Source organism: Labrus mixtus, chromosome 5, assembly GCF_963584025.1.
Source record: "Labrus mixtus chromosome 5, fLabMix1.1, whole genome shotgun sequence".
NCBI lineage: Eukaryota > Metazoa > Chordata > Actinopteri > Labriformes > Labridae > Labrus > Labrus mixtus.
The window spans coordinates 29637866-29658369 of NC_083616.1; the positions used below are offsets into that span (position 1 = coordinate 29637866).

Consider the following 20504-nt stretch of genomic DNA (forward strand, 5'->3'; position numbering starts at 1 on the left):
AGAAGGTAAGAGCAGTAAAAGAAATAGAAACAAGTGAATAAATTATCCAAAAAAAACAATAATATTAATAAAAATAGGGTGGGAGTGGAATCCAGGACTGCCGCTTTAAGGGCCTTTGTACATGAGATGTGCAAATTGAGCTAAACTGGCTTGCAACATTTACATACTACAGCCCCCCTGTCCGACCAGAGATTCAAACCATGAATCCCCACGCAGCGTTTACCACCACACCATCGAGCAGTCCAGCATGTATAGGAGAGATGACTTTTCTAACATTAACATTTTGTATCAACAACTTTAAAACTTTATTGTCCCCGATGGTAATTTAGTTTTGCAGTCTAGTAAAAAGACAACAGACTTCCGGACAAAACAAAAATACATGAATACAAGATGAAGTGGAAACAGGACACAGACAGTATGTTAAATCATCATTTAAGATACCATCAACAACCAAAATAAAAACCATCAAAAGGTTACTAGAAGAGAAAAGGAAACTGCTAGGTCATCATAAAACAGCAGCTGTGATCATGACTGAAAACCCTTTTCAATCCTTTGATTAATCAAACCAACCATCATATGAACTGACATGACCATCCATTGATCTCAACACGATGCAGAACCTTGAAAAGTAAATCCAAATCCTGCCAAACTTCATTGAGAAAAAAGACAACAAAAAAAAAAGATAGGAAAAGATCAAAAGAGGCATGAGAGAAAGAGTAAAAACATGCAAACAGTCCGGACCGGTTGGTGAGATAACTGAGGAGAAAATGAAATTGAAGGAAACAGCATCTCCCTCTCAAAAAATAACGATGCACCCAATCAGGTATGTAATGTTTTGCTGTTTTGCTGATATGAAAGTTTATTCAGCGCTGCAGCTGGCGGGCAGCTTCACTCCCAGGTACCGACGTGTTTATCTGATAGCCGAACAACACGGGCAATCACGAGCCTCGGAGCAGATAAGTTGCCTTTTCAGTCTAAATTACTGAAGGTGAACAGCATTTCTATGTTACTTTAAATGTATCTTCTGCATTTTTACACCTGAACTATCAAGCTGCTTGTTATCAATGCAACAGAGGAATAAAAAGAACCGGATTCCCTCCAACACAAGAAAGTTCACACTATCTCAGTGAGCCTCGATCACCCTGAGTCAGCCCCGCGGATAATGTTCAAACTATAAGAGTGATCCTTAAAGTAGATCCTTTAGATTTGTATCATTGATTTGAACTTCTCGTTTAAGAAGAATTCAGCTTTTGGAAAATAGGTTGTGAGGAAATGAAAATTGTATTTGCACAGTTGAATTATTGAGCTTCAGGGCAGAAGAAGAAGAAGAAGAAGAAGTCTAGAGGTGCTGCTGGAGAGGAAACATGTTTGGTTATGGAGAGAGCAGAGGAAGAAAACAAAGAAGAGGGGAAGGAGTTATATGACATGTGGTTTAGTTGCTAGTGGTTTTCACACAAAAACAAAACTCCTGAAAGTTTCATGAAATTTCTCAGAGCGAGCTTTATGTGTGAACGCAAACAGCCCATTTTTTCACCCCAACTTCTTCTGAAATGCTTTCTAGTAAAATTGCTGCGTGACGGTGGGATGAGCCGATGTGTGAACGCAGAAGGTGAAATTCAGGAAAATTCACAGCAAGCAAGTGGGCAGGGTGATGACATTCATATCACCTTTGAAAAACGTGCAAGAAATGAAGGTGCATCATCTTTACTGCTCAGCAAAATGTTTTTTTTCTACTCATTTCTTTATACTGTGAACACATCAAATGACATGTAGCAATAGTATAAATGCAGAAAAACTGACATTAAAGCATCAGACTGTGTTGCTTCATCTTTGTCGTCCTTTCATGTCACAATCCTGCCTCCTGAGACACATTCCTCCTGTCCAACAGGGAAAATCCCCCGCTGCGAGGTAAATATGTGAACAGGCAACTCTCAATATTTTCTAGACATTTTCAGGAGTGCATGTGTAAAAAAAAGCTTCAGAAAAACATTCTTCAGAACTTTTAGAAATTTGAGGCCAGTCTGCCCCCTTTACTAAAATATGTCCCTCTCTGTGGGAGGGTCTCGGGGGGTCAAGACATGAAAACATGAAATAAAAAGGGGATGCTGCTGAAGTCAAAAGATGGCAGACAAAGCCACAGAGATCACTAGTTTGTTCCTTTATGTCAATGCTACGTGTAATTTAATGTATTCACAGAATCAACAGAAGAGTGGAAAAGAACATAGCATGTAAAAAACAAAGTATGAAGCTGCTTTTATCACGTGCATGAAGATTGAAGTTCAACACGGCTCAAATCGACTTCTTGAGGAAATTTTACCAGGACAGCTGGCAGTAGCAAATGTTTCCCCATAAAAAATGTAATTTAATTTTTTGGAGTTTTGTGCATGTTTGAAAAGGAGCAATGGACTAATGTACTGTAGCTTTGTTGGCCATGCACTTTGATTTGCTCCTCTTCTTCAAGTGGTTTTCTCATTACACTCCCTTTTGTTCCTTTTCCAAACTGTTGTGACAGGAAATGCCAAAGGAACTATTAAAAAATAATGACCACCAGTGTGGGCACTTCATTGACAGAACTGCTAAACATCTGATCATATTCTGATCATAATGAGGCCGCAGAGTGATGGAACAATGGAGGACGTCTAAGTGTGTCACAAGATAAAAACAAATACTAATGGCTGATGTGAATGCTGCTAGAAGCTTAAAAGGGTTGGGGAACAAGAAAAGAGAAGATGGTCACCAGGGACACAAGGGACTCAAATGGATGAAACAACATGTGAGGAGAAATGATGGAGAGAAGAAAAAATAAATAAATATGGAAATGAGAAGATGTTGTAAAGGGAAGAGTAGCAGAATGAGAAAAACAGAGAAAAGGAGAAAGACACTGAGAGTTAATGAAGACATGAAAAGGAGGGAACAAAAAGGGGAAAAGGGGTGGGGGGGCGAGGGCGAGGGGGGAATCAAGGAAAAGGCCTGTTTTGACAAAGTGTCCGATTGATTCTTTGATATTAGGAAATTGCGACGTCAAAGGGAGGAGAAGAGGCGAGGTCTGGAAGATTCCAGCTGTCCCTCTTATCTCCCTCTCCCCCCCCCCACCCTCCTTCCTTCACTCCCTCCTTCCCTCGTTTCCTCTCCATCCCTCTGTCAGATGGATACGGACTCACAGGGAGACGGAGATCTAAGAAAACTGTCGCTCTCAGTTCTGCGCTGGACATGACTTGTGACACAAACACACACACACACAAACACACACAAACACACACACACACAAACACACACAAACACACACAAACACACACACACACACACACACACAAACACACACACACACACACGCACACACACACTCAGTTCTAGGTGGGTGTCAGTGACAACATCACAGGGTCGACGCACTTGCACAGCATGTGGCCGGGGAAATTAGGTCAGAGCTCGCTATAACACACACACACACACACGTACAGACACACACAGACGAAATGAACGCCAGAATCTTGCATCAGTTTTTCTCACCAGAAAACGAGTAAAGCTTTTTATATTTCAGATGTTTTTAAGTAATTTTAGGCAACCATATAGTTTGTTTGTGTGTATGTGTTTGCATGTACGTGTGTGTGTGTGTGTGTGTGTGTGTGTGTGTGTGTGTGTGTGTGTGTGTTAGCTTATTTGCATGCATGTCAGCAGTACAAGTGATCCTCTCTCTCTGTCTCTCTCTGTCTGTCTGTCTCTCCCTCTCTCTCTCTGTCTGTCTCTCCCTCTCTCTCTCTCTGTCTCTGTCTCTCTCTCTATCTCTCTCTCTCTGTCTCTCTCTCTGCCTCTCTCTCTCTGCCTCTGCCTCTCTCTCTCTCTGTCTCTCTGCATCGCTCTCTCTCTCTGTCTCTGTCTCTCTCTCACTCTCTCTCTCTCTGCATTTCTCTCTGCATCTCTCTCTGTCTCTCTCTGTCTGTCTGTCTCTCCCTCTCTTTCTCTCTGTCTGTCTGTCTCTCTCTCTCTGTGTCTCTCTCTCTGTCTCTCTCTCTGTCTGTCTCTCCCTCTCTCTCTCTGCCTCTGTCTCTCTCTCTATCTCTCTCTCTCTGTCTCTCTCTCTGCCTCTCTCTCTCTGCCTCTGCCTCTCTCTCTCTCTCTCTCTCTGTCTCTGTCTCTCTCTCACTCTCTCTCTCTCTGCATTTCTCTCTGCATCTCTCTCTGTCTCTCTCTCTCTCTCTCTCACTTTCTCTCTCTCTCTGTATCTCTCTCTCTCTCTCTCTCTCTGTCTCTCTCTCCTGCTCTCTATCTGCATCTCTCTCTCTCTCTCTCTGCATCTCTCTCTGTCTCTCTCTCTGTCTCTGTCTCTGTCTCTCTCTCTCTCTCTGCATCTCTCTCTGCATCTCTCTCTGCATCTCTCTCTGTCTCTCTCTCTGCATCTCTCTCTGTCTCTCTCTCTCTCTCTCTCTGTCTCTCTCTCTGTCTCTGTCTCTGTCTCTCTCTCACTCACTCTCTCTCTCTCTCTCTCTATGTCTCTCTATCTGCATCTCTCTCTCTCTCTCTATGTCTCTCTCTCTGCATCTCTCTCTGTCTCTGTCTCTCTCTCTCTCTCTCTCTCTCTCTCTCTCATGTCTATATCTGTCTGCGGATGACTTTGCTGCGTGTTTGTCTGAATTTTCAGCGTGAGTCTGTGTGCAGCGTGTGAGCATACACACCGTCACACTGTGCCTGTGTGTCAGAGCGATAATTAAAACATCAGTCAGAGAGTTTCACAGGAGAGAGTCTGTGGGGCAGCGCCACAGAGGAGTTCAGCTCTTCCTGAGACATAAAAAAAAACTACACATTTTTCACATCCTTCATCTGTGCTCCTCTGAGCCTCTTAATAAACTCATCTTCACCCCCATGTGAAGAAGCCCTCCACTCCCAGCACATCAATTAAACAAGCAAAGCCCGGCTCAGTGTCTCGGATCTGTTTTACTTAATCTTATATATTCTATATTAAAATTCCAATCTCCTTTGAGATATTGTAAATGGAATATTTTACCTCCCGTAGATTATCTCTGAGAAGTCTTTACCGGATGTTCAGATTTCTTTTCTCTCTGTACGGTGCAATATGGGGACTAATGCTACTAAATCAACAGATCAAAACGTGCTTATACTACCTGCTTTAATTAAAACTTAAACGTTGCAAGCTGCAGGCAAAAAACTTGAGATGACAGCCACAGCCTTTGCGGTGGCTGCTCCAATCCATTGAAAATGTTAAATCTCTGCTTCAGACACAACTCTTTGTGTTGCCTTTAAATACAAGTCGAGCTTGACATTATTATGCTCCTATTTATTGTGTTTTTTATCGCTCTTTTTATTCATATTCCTCATTTTATATTGTGTGCTAACCTGTACAGCACTTTGGTCATCTCAGGTTATTTTAAATGTGTAAATGTATAAGTCTTGTCTTGTCATGTTAGAGTTACCCTAACCCACCCTAACCCATCTGTTCTCTCTCTTTTAATAGACTTTACTGCATTTATTTTGGGATTGTCCATTAATTTATCAGTTCTGGTCTAGAATTTTTCTGGGGTTTATCACAGGTCTCTCTCTCCTGACAGAAACGTAGCTCTCTTTGGAGCTTCAGAGGACTCCGTATTGCTCCCTTCACATATCCAAACAGCTCTTTTGATGGGCATGGTAGTAGGGGAAAAAAATGATTTTGAAAGACTGGAAGACAGAAACTGGTTGCATGAACTGGTCTCAGTTGTACACATAGAGAAATTGCGAGCTAATGATTCAAAATGTAAACATAAATGGGAAGAATCTTGGGGTCCCTTCTTGCAACATTTGGACTTACCCTGACAGTATTTGTACCTGTATGGATTTATCTTTTTTTCTTGTTTTATTTATGGACATTTCTGTTGCGGACAGCTTGGATGTAGCACTAACACATGGATGATGTATAATAATGATATGTATGCTTTTGTGTCCTTGGCACAGGGTTTAGATGAACTATTTGTAATATGTGTACCTCCTCTCTGGTTGTGAGTGTGTGTGTGTGTTTGTGTTTTCTGGGGTGGGGGTGGGGTATATATGTTCATGGATTGGGTTGTGGGTTTTCACTTTTGTTTGTATTGTGATGTCATAAAAATGTCAATAAAAATAATAATATATTTTTTTTAAAAGACCAATGTTTATCATGGCATTGACTGTAAGAACCTCGCATACAAAAGCAAAAGTGATTAAAGACAAAATAAATGGGTCCTTAAAAAGAGATCTCTGTACTGGTAGCGGTATTCCTGAATTAATTTTGACATTGAAGCTCTACAAAAGAAGTTGAAGCTAGATCACAACATTTGAAGCAGAGCTAAAGTTCCCAGAGAACTAGTGTACACACAAATCACTGGCTGACTTGACTGTACCTCAGTCTGAGACAGGAAGGAGCTGGTGAACTTTGGCAGGTTACCGCAGGACTTCTCAAGTGTCTCAAACTGACTTCTGATTTGGTAATGGCCCGGACCAGGAACCCCCTGATGGGAAATAGAAATGAACAGTAAGTACACATTTATACTGTATGTAAAGGTACATGTTTTGGTACTTTCACATTTGATTAGAAGACGTACAGTAGAGAGATATTGGGGATGAAATAGGAAGAGGAAAATGGAGAAGGGGGCAGAGTTTCTTTCTGATTATTTTCCACATTGAAATGTGAAACACACACAGATGAAGAGATGAGTGAAATACTTGTGAATGTGAACTAAATCACAGACAGCAGAGGAAATGAGACAACTTGTAAAAACACCCCCTTTCTTTTCATGCTCCGCAATTTAGTCCCCTTGTTTAAAAAGAAACTGAGTGGAGGAGTAGAATATATGTTTGCTCATTTCATACTCACAGGACACAATAACATCTCATTCCTGCTTCACAATTACAACAGTATAACTAGTAAAACAGCTAACCACACGAGACCTCACACTTTTAAAGGTGCTGAGTCATGCCGAGCCAGGACATTTTTGTTTTTGTGGTGAACCCACAAGGTTGCTGCTTTAACTCAGTCTGCTGTAAAACAGAGTTGATTTCTGGAGTGATCGTTAGAAGTTACTGTATACCCTAATCTTGTGGTTAGATTTCAGTATTACATGCCTCCCAATAAGTGCAGCTTAAGCTCTTTGTCTGAAATGGCAAACACAGACATACAGTTTCTACTTATCTTTGGATTAAAGGTAAGAAAACGGAGAGCCGCTGCCACAGTACTTGATTAGAAGGTTTTCAGTTCTGTGCCAGATCTGCTTAGCGTCCGTTGTCTTTCTCTTTGATTTTCAGGTGTTTCATTAAAGAGCTGCGTTTACAATTCAAAAGAGTATCCTTCACTAGTCACGTTCACTGTGGGATTCTTTAAAGGCTTTATATGTGATTTTTCACACTTAAATGTAATAGAAATCAAGTATATCCTCTGAAAATAACTCTGTGAGTCATGACTGTCTACAATGGGTGTAACACCCGAGTCCCACTGTCTGTGATGTTTTCACAGTTTTCAGAGTCCTATCTTCACTTTGTTTACATCGCCCGGACGGCCGGTCGACTCCTCCCCTCACGTATAAAAGTTGTTTAATTGAGGGACTAGAGAAAAGAAGAATAACATACTGTACTCACTGATTAACTGTGTTTCTAGATCACGCTCATTTCAGGTAAATTTACATGCAGTGTGAAGATACGAGCATAATAAAGATCGCTAGCATTAGCATGCTAACACAACAATGCAGCGTGAGTTGTTTTGGTTTCATGCTGGTGCGCAAGGGCGACACCTGCTGGATCAAAAAATATAATAGCCTTTAAACAACTCTAAGTTTGATTGACTGTAACTAAAATGTGTTTGGGTTTTTTTAGAGTAGAGAAAATGAGAAACAGTCTTTTCAATACTGATCCAGGCATCTTTTAGGTGAGATTTCTTGACCTCAATCTGAACCGTCAAATAAGATTTTTAGCACCTTTCTGTCAACCGAGACCGACATTTATCATTTCTGTGCAGATGTTCACAGACGAAACCATCCCCACACTCCTTACTCTGGCAACAAGTCAACATACACCTCTGCAGAGATGTCGCAAATGTGACTCAGTTCCTCATCATCCTCGTCGCAGTCAACTTTATAAATTAAATCATACACACTGCTTTCAGTGGCCTGAAATATTAAAGATAGTGACGCACAACAGTGGGCTGCATGACATGTCTCTATTATTGTTCACCTGCAGGTGACACAGAAATCTCCTACTGCATGGGGAAAACATAAACTACATAATGAAAAGCAAAAAGTTTCCTGCTTCGAGTTTGACCGAGCATTTTCTTTCCTTATTTCTAAAAAAAATAATTAACAGAACAGATTGGCCAACCAATACATCCCAGCTGTGTGTTCAGTTTAAAGGTAGATAATCCTTCATCCAGTGAGAAACGATTGTGCCAAAGCTCGTTTTGTCTTCTTCTTTTCTTCTCCTTTCCCCCTGCGGGAGCTGTACTGCTTCCCCAGTTTCTAAAAATAACAAGCGCTGCAAACACGACAACACAGTCCATAATGATGTTAACATGGAATTCATATCATTTTAAAGACGAACTGACAGTGACCTTCATATTTAGAGGGACACACTCAAAAATTCCATAGCTAACTCCAACTGTTCTGCTTTTGATTGCAGAGATATACGAGATATTGGTTTATTAAAGTGGTTGGCTTAGTCTTCGCCCTTGTCTTGTCATATTGCCTGTTTAATGGGAAAATCCCACACACACACTCTTAATGTCTACGGGACAGCAGCAGCAGCCCTGAGCCATTAGAGGCAGACTGTGTGCTGATCTCTAGGAAGTAAAGGTGTTTGTCCTGAGTGTCCCCACTGTGGGCAATAACCCATCTGGACAGCATCTGTGTGTGTAGGAGTACATGTGAGTTTAGGTGTCAGGTGCTAATGATGACAGATAGAGGTGCAGCGATCACCGCAGGGGGTCTGAATAAAGCATGGTGCACACATAGAAGCATACACATGAAAGAGAGTTATAGATTCAAAGTCAGAGGATAGATTTTAGTCTGTCAGAAATCAATTTAAATCAATTTAGTGGCAAATATAATATGAAGGGAGAAAGAACATTTGCAAAGGAATGCCATGCATAATACATTTTTAAATTAAATAACCTCAAAGCTAACAGAGAGGAGAGGCGACGGAGCACTGTGTTCCAGGAAAAACAGAGGACGAGAAAAGAGAAAGACGTAGGTGTAAATCCATGTCAGAACGAATATTTTCTGCACTCGCTCCACAAATCCAGTCCCACTTTTTTTTTTTTTTTTTTTTTTTGGTAAGACTCTGCCTCACCCACTCTACCCCTCCAACTGGAGAAATAAGGCATCACAAAGCATTACTCTGCCAGCACATTCAAGTTCATATACAGGTGAGTAACTCCCCTCAACTCAACCGGCTTCAATTTATCAATGTGTGTTTGTGTGTGTGTGTGTGTGTGTGTGTGTGTGTGTGGTTGACAGTCTGTGACTAAAGCCTGTGTTCTACTGCCCTCTATGGGCCGACACATTCACTGATGTGTTTTCAATAAGAGAGGGGGAGAGAGGTTGAATCATTTCTTCTTTTTCTTTTTTTTTTCCACTCTACTTATAATAATCCAAACTAAATCCAAAGCTCTTTCCTTGACTTTGTTCTCGCTGTAATTCAAGGTGCTTTATGATGAATCACTCTCGATCTAAAGTTTAAAAATTCTGTCGTGTTAAAGCCATTTCACGTCCAATAGGGAATTAAGTCTTGTTACGCATTTAATACTACCTGTACATGTACGAGTTTCTAAGATTTATTACTCATATTTTTCGTCCTGTTTTTCAATAAGAGGCTGATTTGAGGTCGAGCGGACAATTGAACACCAGCCAAAGTGTTATTCATATGCTTGTCATTATAACTCTTATATTAGTGAACAATGTGTGGTTGTGTTTATTTTACAAAAACTGACATTATTTCTTCACACTGAGGATCATCGTTTGTCTTCTGCCTACTCGCTTTGACATCGCAGGTCACACCTACACATTCACACACCGATGGCAGAGGTCGCTGTGTGAAGTCGACATCAGAAATAATTAATCCCATTCATACGCATTCGTAAGCTGCCGACAAAGCAGAGAGAGCAATTTGGGGTTAGGGGCCCAAGAACACATCGGACATGTTGCTGCAGGATCAGGGGATTGAACCCCCAACCTTACAGTTGAGAGACGACCGACTGAGCCACAGCCGCCCAACAAGATTTTCATCAGATTTTGATGGAGATTCAAACATATGGAAAGTGAGTTTCCTATTACTGTACTTAGATTCATCAGGTGTCCAGAGACATGCGCCATAATGAATTTCCTCTTTAAGTAGACATGTGTCTGACCTGCTCACTACATCAACTTTAATAAGCCAATGCTAACTAATTTGTGACCCTGCCCCCAGGAGCCTCAAAAATCCAATAACACAAGTTGAATTGCCCCCTGTGGTCATATTTGTCACTTATTAGTTCCACAGGTTCACGTTAAAGAGAAATGTCCCCCACAGGGGCAGACATCGACGATGGTTGATCCAAACCCTCTAAAGCTTTCAACCTCATTCATGTAAACAGCACAGATACACTCTCACCTTCTTTTCCTCTTGCCGGGGCACCAGTTCGTGATATCGAGGGATGATGAGCTCGGCTCTGCCTTTCTGCTCCTTTTGAAGGTTCACATTCACGTACTCTGTTTTAGTGTTTCTGAAACAGAGAGAGAGAGAGAGAGAGAGATTCAATGTCTGTGGAAATAGAAGATGCAGACAAACACATAGGAGAGACACAAATAAAAATAGACAGAAGGCGTTGTTTGAAAACATACAAAGTATGCGGGGCTGGAGAGATACTGTGTATTGAACCAGAGGGAAATAGAGATGTGTAATGGAAAAACAAATAGAAAGAGATAAACAAAGCACAGACTGACAGGAGGGGGAGGGACGGACATGAGAAGAGGAAGTGAAGATGAGAGAGAAGACTGAAACAACGATCCTATTAGAAAATATTTTGAAATGCTTCAAACAATCACAAGTGAATCCTAGACGTGTGTTTGTTTTGATACTAATTAGGACAGTGGAATGAGCCAACTCTGTTCAAATTGACCTTTTAAAGAATATTAATTATAAAATGATTTGTTTAAATGCATTAATGTGTCCCTTACATTTCACTGCACATCTGTATGAGCATGTGACAAATAAAAAATCTTGAATCGTTTTGTTGTCACTGCTACATCTGGATCTAAACCAACTTGAGTAATAGAAATTGTTTTAATGTATTTATTTAAATACATTAAAACAGGGCATATAATAGAAGATATTTTGACAAATAGTGTATTCATCCTATTTTGCATTACAAATCTGAATCTGAGAAGTAGGCTAACTAGCAAACAAATTAAATATTTTCTATAAATTCAGTTGTCTGTGTACACCTTCAGTGTGCAGCTCACATCTGCACTTTTTTTTTTATTCTATTACTCAATCAATTCCTGTATGAATAGCCGAGCTGGACGCGTGCCCGCCATCGTACAGTAAAAGTGCTTAGTAAGGCCCGTCCTCTGTGGCCATCAGTGGAAAAGGCTGTGTGAGAAATGTCAAACATAATAACCTGGCTCCGGGTTCAAAGCGATATTTCACTTTGTTGGAACAGCTCCTCTGTTCTGCAGACATCACGACGGTAAACGCCTCGAGAGCAGTGAACTCCTGAGATTAGATGTCCCGGATCACATAATCTTATCAACCTTTTGTGTCTTTATTAAAGATACAAAATGTGAATTTAAAGAAGGTTATTCTTCCAGATACATGCACTGCTGATTATCTATTAACTCTTTAAGTGCTGAAGGCTCAGAATCACAGAAGATGCCACATTCTTGTTAAGTGAGAAAGTTCCAAAGTAATGATGATTTCATCTTTCTGTGTTAAAGACGTCAACTATATGGTTTCATTAGTGATTAGATGATGGCATATAAAATAAACCATTAAAGGAGTCATCTCTAAATGGTTTAAATGAAACATATGAACAAGAAGAAGATATGCCCGCAGCCTTCACACTAACTCAATGCCGCAAAAAAGTGAGGTCTTCTTCAGGTGTAGTGATGGTTTTTAAAAGTGGGACCCAGGACCAACGTAACCCAATTGCGATACATTTCAGGGAAACCAATCACTGCAGAGAAACATTGGCATCGAGCACAATAAACTCCCCAGAAGAGGAGGTGATTTGAACACTGTCTCACTCCAAAGGGAGAGTTTCTATTTATTTGGTCTGTCTGTGTTTCTTAAAATTAAAAAGTGGAAGCTCGATATACCCACCTAGAGACCGGGTTGTGCAGTAAATCTACCTGTAATGCAATCTCTCTCTACTTACTTTGTATATATCTAGGGGATATTCAACTCAGTGGTACTACCGATTGGTGTACAGTTCTATCTTCAGGGGTGTCCCCTGAAAATAAAATAAAAATAAAATAAAATTGACAGTTTATGTCATTAGTTTGGCCAATAGGCTTAGATGACAGTATAGATACTACTCTCATGTCTGCAGGGTAAGGCTCAGTCCCATATCACCCCTTAGCCCTACCACTTAGCCCTACCCCTACGTTTTGTGCGTGCACGTGTAGGGGTAGGGTGTCCCAATTCTTGTTGCAGCGGAGGGATAGGGTGTTGTAAGTGTGTAAGTGTTAGGGCTACATGGCCCTTTAATTCCTCGGAGGCGCACTCCAAACAGAGTCATTTCCCAGAATGCACTGCGCATCATCAACGGCAAAATGACAACTGCAAAAGAGACGCATAAATGTAAGATCTGAACGTAGACAGTCTGGCTCTGTCTATGGGAGGTTTGCACAGATCAAAGAAACAGTCAAAATAAAACAACAGTGTTCATATACAACTGGTACAAAATACTCGAACCAGAAAATACACAGTACTCTAAAATACACAGTACTCACAGTTCAGGGTGATAATGTCCTGGACCTGGTCCTTCATTCACTGCCAGCTCCCGTCTCGACCCTGTCATGTTGCCAAAGTGGACTCCTTTATACTTCTGAGCAGAACTCACCTCTGACTACAGAGAAAGAACGAGTAGGACAGAATGAAACAGGGAGAGCAAATGAGTAGAAAAAGATGAAGGGAGCGAAAGAGAGATAGGCCGATAAATAGATGAATAAAGAAAGGAGAAAATAAAAGTCGACTCATTCACACTTATTTGGTTTTCTCCCCCCGGTCATGGCTCATGAAGTTGGGACTGAATGAAATGTGAAGTTCAGCCAAATGCCAGAGTATGTCAGAGATCTCGGGGAGACCCTCTGTCCTTTCTTATCTCTGTGAGTTTTACAGCCGACTCTCTCTGCCGCCGGGCCTTTCTGATAGCAGCAGTTCACTCAGCGGCTTAACAGCTGAGAGAGGCTGCATTTAGAAAAGGGAGCAGGCAACTCTCCCTGAACGTCATGTAGAGATACTGTGGTTGAGATGCTCTTAAAAATATGTTTGCAAGGGTTTATCTTAATCCATCAAATACAAATGGCTGTGGGGTTTTGAATCCAAGCTCTATCCGTCTGTAGAAACAAGACAACTTCTTCATCAAGACGAAGAGTCCACAGCTACGCAGATGAAGGAAAGTACAATCTATTCTGCAAGGGGATGTGCTTGTTTGACCACAGTTTTAAGGAAATCCATGCAACATTCTTCCAGACTAAATGCAGAAATGGAAACCTCACTGCCGTACTACAGACAAGGTCAAGTAATCACCAAAGTCATGAAGGTTCATAACAGTCTGAGGATGAATATGTGTCCAAATTAATGAGCATATTGAGACATTGTGTTATAGTGTTAAGTGAAAACTTTGATCTGTGTTTGGCAGCACTGAGTGTGTCCATTAATCATTTAGGTCAGGGGTGGGCAACTGGCGGCCCAGGGGCCACATGCTGCCCCCATCAACCCTCAACGTGGCCCTCAGGTCAATTTTTACATATCAATTAATTGGAAACATGAAGAAAACATGACAAAATCTGCCATGAAATCATGAAAACCAGAAATATGTCCATAATAATATTTGATCACTGGTATATGTTGAGTTAAATTTGAGACATAATTGATTGTAATCGTTTTTGTATCCTACAATTTGGCCCCCTGGCAGTGAGAATTAAATGAATGTGGCCCTTGCTGTGACCAAAGTTGCCCATCCCTGATTTAGGTTTACAGGATTCATCCTGATGTTTGATCAACATGCCCTTGGAGTTTTTAGAGATTAAACATCAATATTTGTTGTCAGGTTTTGAGCAATTAGAAAACCAAATTCCCCCTCAAATCTCAAGAAAATCCAAATATTTCAACAACAATAAAGATTATTAATTAACAGTTTGGTGCCCAATTTACTTCAGCACTTATTCCTGACACTGAAGGACGTCTGGTGCTCGTTCCACAAAAATCAAGCTGTTATGTAACAAAAATAAAAATCCCACATTCTCCTCTTTTTAAAGCTGTTCATGGTGTGACTAAGTGTGTCTATTTTGTGAGGCAGGTTTTTTTTTAGGACTGGCACAGAGTCTCAAAAAGTTTCTCGCTCCATGCGGTGTCTGTTGTCTCCTTAACTTCAAAAGAGAATTGAGGACGGGATGTGAGGATCTGTCCCCTGTGATCTACCAATCCAGTTTAGAGAGGGGGAGATAAAGACACAAGGATGTTCAGATGCTCAAAAGCAAAAAAAGAACAGAACATACAAGTACTGAGATGGTTATCGCAGCTGGTTTTGAGTTCAGAGCCACAAATTGGCAATTTATGTCAAGGAGAGCTTTTAAAAAGTAAAAACAAAAACACAGACAGTGGTTATAAATTCAGTGTTCATTCCACTTTGAAAAAGGGAGATGGCTGATTTTTTTGATTACTGGAATGAGAATATGCAGACGTTTTTATTTGTGGGCAGGATCCCGCAGGCAGAATTTGTTGGTGTGCTTTACAACCAAGTGCGGTTTGAATCTAATTTAGCTGCTATTGAGAGAACACTTTTCTCACAGGGTATAATGATTGTTTTTGCATGGTCTGACCAATACCTGTTGTCTTTGGCAGGGTATTTACACAACTCTGACTGCTTTCCATTAGCGTCATCAGAACAACAAACGAGGGGAATAAAATTAATATTTGGGAAAATTGTTCAGATTTTTAAAAACCATGCTGGTTGAACCTTTTACTCATTATTACCCATGTGTTCCTTCAACTGATTTTCAATGTTGGAACCCATGTCTTGTCCCCTCTTTCCTCATATGTCATAAACACAACTCAACTTTTAAAGAGGTTAGTATCGAACCAACAGGTGAATGAAGTCTTTCATACACAGAGCAGATACTCCGTCCCTCAGTGGTAATATTTACGAGGTGTCAAAGTCCAAGAATTAACAATTTCACTGATGCTCAGATACAAGTTGGAATCACACAAGCGAGCAAATGCAGTTTTTGATACAATTTATTTATTTTTGGGATTTCTGAATTGTAATGTAGACTATAGCTGGGTATTGTCCACAACTGCACAAGTCAATTCGACTTCAATTCTTTGGTTCACGATTCGAATCGATATTGATCAGTATGTATAGATGACAGAAACAGGTAACTTATCACAGTACCTTCTGATATTGGTAAATAATTGTGTGCATTATTTGCACTGACTCAAAAATGTATTTTGTCGTTGCATTATTCTTTAATGAACATAAAATAAAACATTAAAGTACAGTATGCAGAAGTACGGCGGTGCCCTCACTGGTGTGGGGCGTCATCACAATGGAAATAATCGATCTCAAGATTTCGCTAAATCGATATTTAATTGGGAAAAAAAATATTGTAATGCATTGATGAACCAATATTTTTTTAACCAGCCTGAATGTAGGCGCACAGAATAGTGACATGAATGGTAAGGCAATGTAAAGGATGTTTCTGCAAAGGAGGGACAGGTGCTCAATCTGTTGAGTTAACTGAATGTCCATCATTAAGGGGATGATTTGGACTTTTTAAATCTATTATTGTTTTTCAAAATTGTAATGTTGATGCACCACGCTCCATCAGATCTAATGCTACACAGACTCACTATTTCAGAATATTAACTTGTCTTTAACTCGGTTCATGAAGTTGCAGTTTAGTAATGACTTTGTCAATGCTAAATGAAACCGGAAGTTAGGGGTCAGTGGATAAAATCTTTCAGGATCTCTTTGTTTTCTCAATAACATTTAGAGAGAAAAAAAATCTCTGCGCCTTTGATTTCTGTCTCGTGTCTTATCATTCAAAAGGCCGCTCCGTCCACTTTGAAGCCACGTCCGCTGACAGACACTTAATTCCGCCTGTCCGCACTTTTGAACTCAGTCCGAGCAGCATGGGGCGGGGGGGAAGCGTTGGACTTAAAAGAGAGGAGTGTCTCAGAAGGAGAAACAAACAGAAACGGAGGTTGAACTTTCAAAGGGAGAGCAGGACAGAAAGAAAAAAAAAAAAAAAAAGCCTTGGATGGATGAACCGCTGATAGCCCTAAATCACAGCGCGCCTCTGTGCCTGCGCCGGTGTGTTGACACAACCTCGGCCAACACTCAAGGACGCTGTTGACTTCCTCTGGTCATTAACAGATGAGAAATGACTTAATTGAGAGCCAGAGCAGCAGGCGTGTGCATTATTTTAAGTGAATATTGTAATACAGCGAGAAGAATAATTACTAATGGCTCTCTTTGTTGGCATGTAAAATGGATGAGCATTGGTGTGCTGTGGCTTTTTTAAAGTGGAGCTGCATTCATTAGCTATGGAAATGGGTTTTGGGCCAACTGACTGGAGTGCGGGTGGGGGGGGTTTCAGTGGTGCATTAGATCTGCCTAACACTAATGGACCTTGCCTCACGGGCAGGCTGAGTACACTCAGACACACACTCATACAGACTAATGAAAGCACACATGAGCACTTCACATTTTCTGATGGATTCACACTCACATTTGAACATGTGTGTGTCTGTATGTTAAGTTACCCTTACCAGCAGTGGATTGTAGTAGGCTGGCCCAAGGGTTGTGTCCCTGCGAGGGGGCTGCTGCTTGCTAAGTACACCCACGGCAACCTCCTCATAGCCAAAGGCCTGGCCCGGGGAAGGAATGGAGGGGATATCTGACTGACGAACCAGTCGCAGACTTTTGGCCTGCAGCCACTGCGCAGAGAAAGAGAGAGAGAGAGGGTGAAGAGGGGAGTCAGGTTCTGAGATGGAAAAGATGCCCTGACTTACAAAGTGACCGAGCACTGCCCAAGGCCAATAGGGGAGAGATTGTGTGAAGGAAGGAGACAGAGAAAGAAGGAAGGGAGGGAGGCTGAAGATAAGAAACTAAAGAGGGGAAGTCAAAGGAAGAAAGAAGGAATGACAGATGAAGCAGAGAGAGGAAGAATATTTGCTAAGGCAGAGTGCAATGAAATCCATCTCAGTCAAAATACACACATTTAACAAAAGTGAATTTAAAGTAGTTCCTAATTCAATCTCAGCTCCCTGCAATGCTGAACGTAACATGTTTTCCTACCACAGCAACAATCAACATCTTTCTCCAAAGTACATATATTATCTAAGGTATCGGCTTGTCTTCCAAACACCTTGCAAAAAGTATCAAAAGTATTTCTCACTAAGCGAAACAATTTTCTGAAAGTCACAGCAAGTGTACACACCAGGCAGATTTCTTTGAATAACCAAATTAAGAACTGACGCCCTCAAAGGTTTTAAAATTAGAATTTGTTAATTCCTACAGCTCAGTGAGCAGTCTGCAGACGGCAGAAGTGCCAAAGAGAAGCTTTAACTTACCGTCTGCAAGTATTGGCATTCAGCACTCTTTGTGGAGGCGCTGCTATACATATCATTTGTTTAACAAATGCCACAGAAACAACACAGAGCAGTACACAGAGCGGCAGGAAAAGTTTGAGACTTTGCTGTCTTGCTGAGTGTACGAGCAGAAGTAACAGGACAGGAGAAACTAAATGTGTGAGATAGAGCAAAGAGGGAAATGAGTAATCCCTTAGCAGCATTAATGGGGTCAGTACAGGGATGATAATACAAAGAAAAAATGCAGCTGATATTCAAGTAGAAATACAAAAAAAAATACCAAACTAAAAAGCTTTGCACACTTAAAATCACTGCATGTTGTTTGTGCACGGATTAGAGAGAAGGTGTATTTGGAGCAGGTCAATATAAGAGAGCAGTTTTTCACATATTCCAGAGAAAGTGCATTATAAGATCTGATTTATTTCAGATGGACAAAACAACAAGCTGGAGGGAGAGAATCGCTTATAAATGATTTCCTGAAAGCAGACTGCTCATTTACATTGCGCTCATAACTTCAACCCATATGCCTACCATTTGTCTGCCAAGCTTCTGGGCCTGTCCCGCATTAGGAGTCCCAGCCCTGGGTGCGTTTCCTGAGGCCGGCAGCACATTGTAGGCCCCTGGACCCGGAACCTTTGATACTAACTCCTCAAAGCGCTTGGAGCGGTTCTGAAGACTGCAGCCGCCGTGGACATTCGACTGAGGAGCCAACAGAAAGTCAAGCAGACACAATGAGCATGCATTCAGTTTCATATTGTCCAAAACAAACTCTGTGAAAATTCTCTGTGAATCGCATGGTTCATTGTACTCATACTATTTCTTCTACAGCCACATCTGTTGCTTTTTTGCCCCCCCTCCTGACCGGCCCAAAGTTAGAAAACAAATTCAGTCTCACGTAACTTAGTTTAAGTCTCTCAGATACAATGTGGATTTCCCTCAATTGCATGTAACTGACTAAATCTGAGCTACACTACCTTAACAGGAGTGGGGTCATAATGTCCAGGTCCTGGTCTTTCCTTACTGGTCTCATCGATAAACAGCGGTCTTCTGGTCAAAGACAGAAACGGGGCATAGCCATCTGCAATAAAGGAAAACACTGAAAATTAAATGACGCAGGTGGCTGATTGATACAAAACATATGTGTGTGTTTAAAAGATTGAATGTTGTGTTTTAACTTGCATTTCTTTAATTACAGTATGTTGTCTTTTGGGCACTTGTGTAAATAAACAGAAAATAATAGCATAAAGAATTTTACACCGACCTTAGTCATCATGGCTGATGTATTAAGTTACTGTGCAAGATGTAATATCCCTGAAATTGTGGAATTTCCTCTTCTTTTTATAGTAAATTAAGTCATATTCCCTTCATGGAACAGTCTTCAAAAAACACTCAAATTGCAGGAACTCATCACTATTAATGATTTTAAAACTCGGCTCACAAGTTTTTTTAAAGGCTAATTTTGGAGAGTGTAAATGTTTCACTGCATAGTATTTGATCATCATCACATAATTGTTCTTTTAGTGTGTGTTGTGGTGTTGTGTTTTGTTTTTGTTTAACATGATCTCCTCCTCCTCCTCCTTCTTCTTCTTCTTCACCTTCTGGACTGTATTTGTCTCTTTTTCTCATGTCTGTGCTTTCTTTTTAGGTTTGTCTTATATTTCTTTTTTACTGCTGCCATTTTGGCCTTGCTCGAAAAAGAGGTCATTTGATCTCAAGCAATTCTTGTCTGGTAAAATAAAGGTTAAATAAATAAATAATATTAGCCAAAAAATGTGTCTATGTAAACATTTTAAGTTTGTTATTCCTGCAAGTTAAGTATGCACTTTAAATGTTGGGACATTTTGGTAATGTAGCCTACTGAAGCGAGAATAATATGAAAATATACAGTTTCTAATCAACAAAAAAAAAGAGTGCATTTCTTGATTGAAAGAGACAAGAGTACTTCTAAAAAAATGTAATACATGTCATGTAATTATTGTAACTAAATGGTTAAATCATACCTTCTACTTTAGCTTTGTACTGTACGTCATACGATCCGGGGCCAACCGTAGAAGAAGAAGAAGCGCCGCTCGGTGTGAAGGAGGTTACTCTTGAAGCTCGTCCATACATTTTAATTCCTGAAATAAACTGTGAGGCTTAACTTAACTGGTGTAGAGGACATACATCAGCTAGAGTCGCCCCCAAAAGCCATATTATAGCTCTAAATTTAACTTAATGTGATAAAGTTAACACATTCCTTCACTGCTCCCGTTAAAGTTCTGTCATGTCTGGACGTTACCAAGCGTGCGTCGTTGCTAGGATACCGCATGTCGTTGCTGTAAATATTACGTCGGTGCGCGCCGCAGTTACGCAGCAACAGATGATGAAAGGAGGAAAACATCGTATCTTGAATATGTTTTCAAAATGTTCTCCCATTCAGACAATTTTCTAACTCTTATAATTTGTTTCGTTTTTATTTAAAAAAGTGTTTTACATGGATATTTATTTTTAAATAATAATAATAATATAAAACATAAATAAAGACATTTTTCTCAATGGACACATTACTCACATGACTGTTATTAGTTTATAACAAGAGATAAGTGTAAAAAGGCTATCATAGTCCACTTATACCTTCTAGTGGGTGACTTAGAACATCCATATTTTCTAAACAGGGTAAAAGAAAACAGTAACACCACTGAGTACTCAAGTTCCTGCAT

The 20504-nt window shown here is 40.5% G+C and overlaps 1 protein-coding gene across 1 annotated transcript in view; it reads right to left on the minus strand.

Moving 5' to 3' along the window:
* stpg2 (sperm-tail PG-rich repeat containing 2) overlaps positions 1-20104 on the minus strand; it is a 64315-nt gene extending 44211 nt beyond the window's left edge. The window contains exons 1-7 of the mRNA XM_061038913.1: positions 19806-20104; positions 18780-18883; positions 18337-18504; positions 16984-17151; positions 12939-13054; positions 10597-10708; positions 6366-6473 (exon numbers count right to left, since the gene is read on the minus strand). Coding sequence (XP_060894896.1) covers positions 6366-6473; positions 10597-10708; positions 12939-13054; positions 16984-17151; positions 18337-18504; positions 18780-18883; positions 19806-19914 — 885 coding nt within the window. The 5' untranslated portion in view covers positions 19915-20104. The remainder of the gene's footprint in view (positions 1-6365; positions 6474-10596; positions 10709-12938; positions 13055-16983; positions 17152-18336; positions 18505-18779; positions 18884-19805) is intronic.
* Positions 20105-20504: the final 400 nt, after the last annotated feature.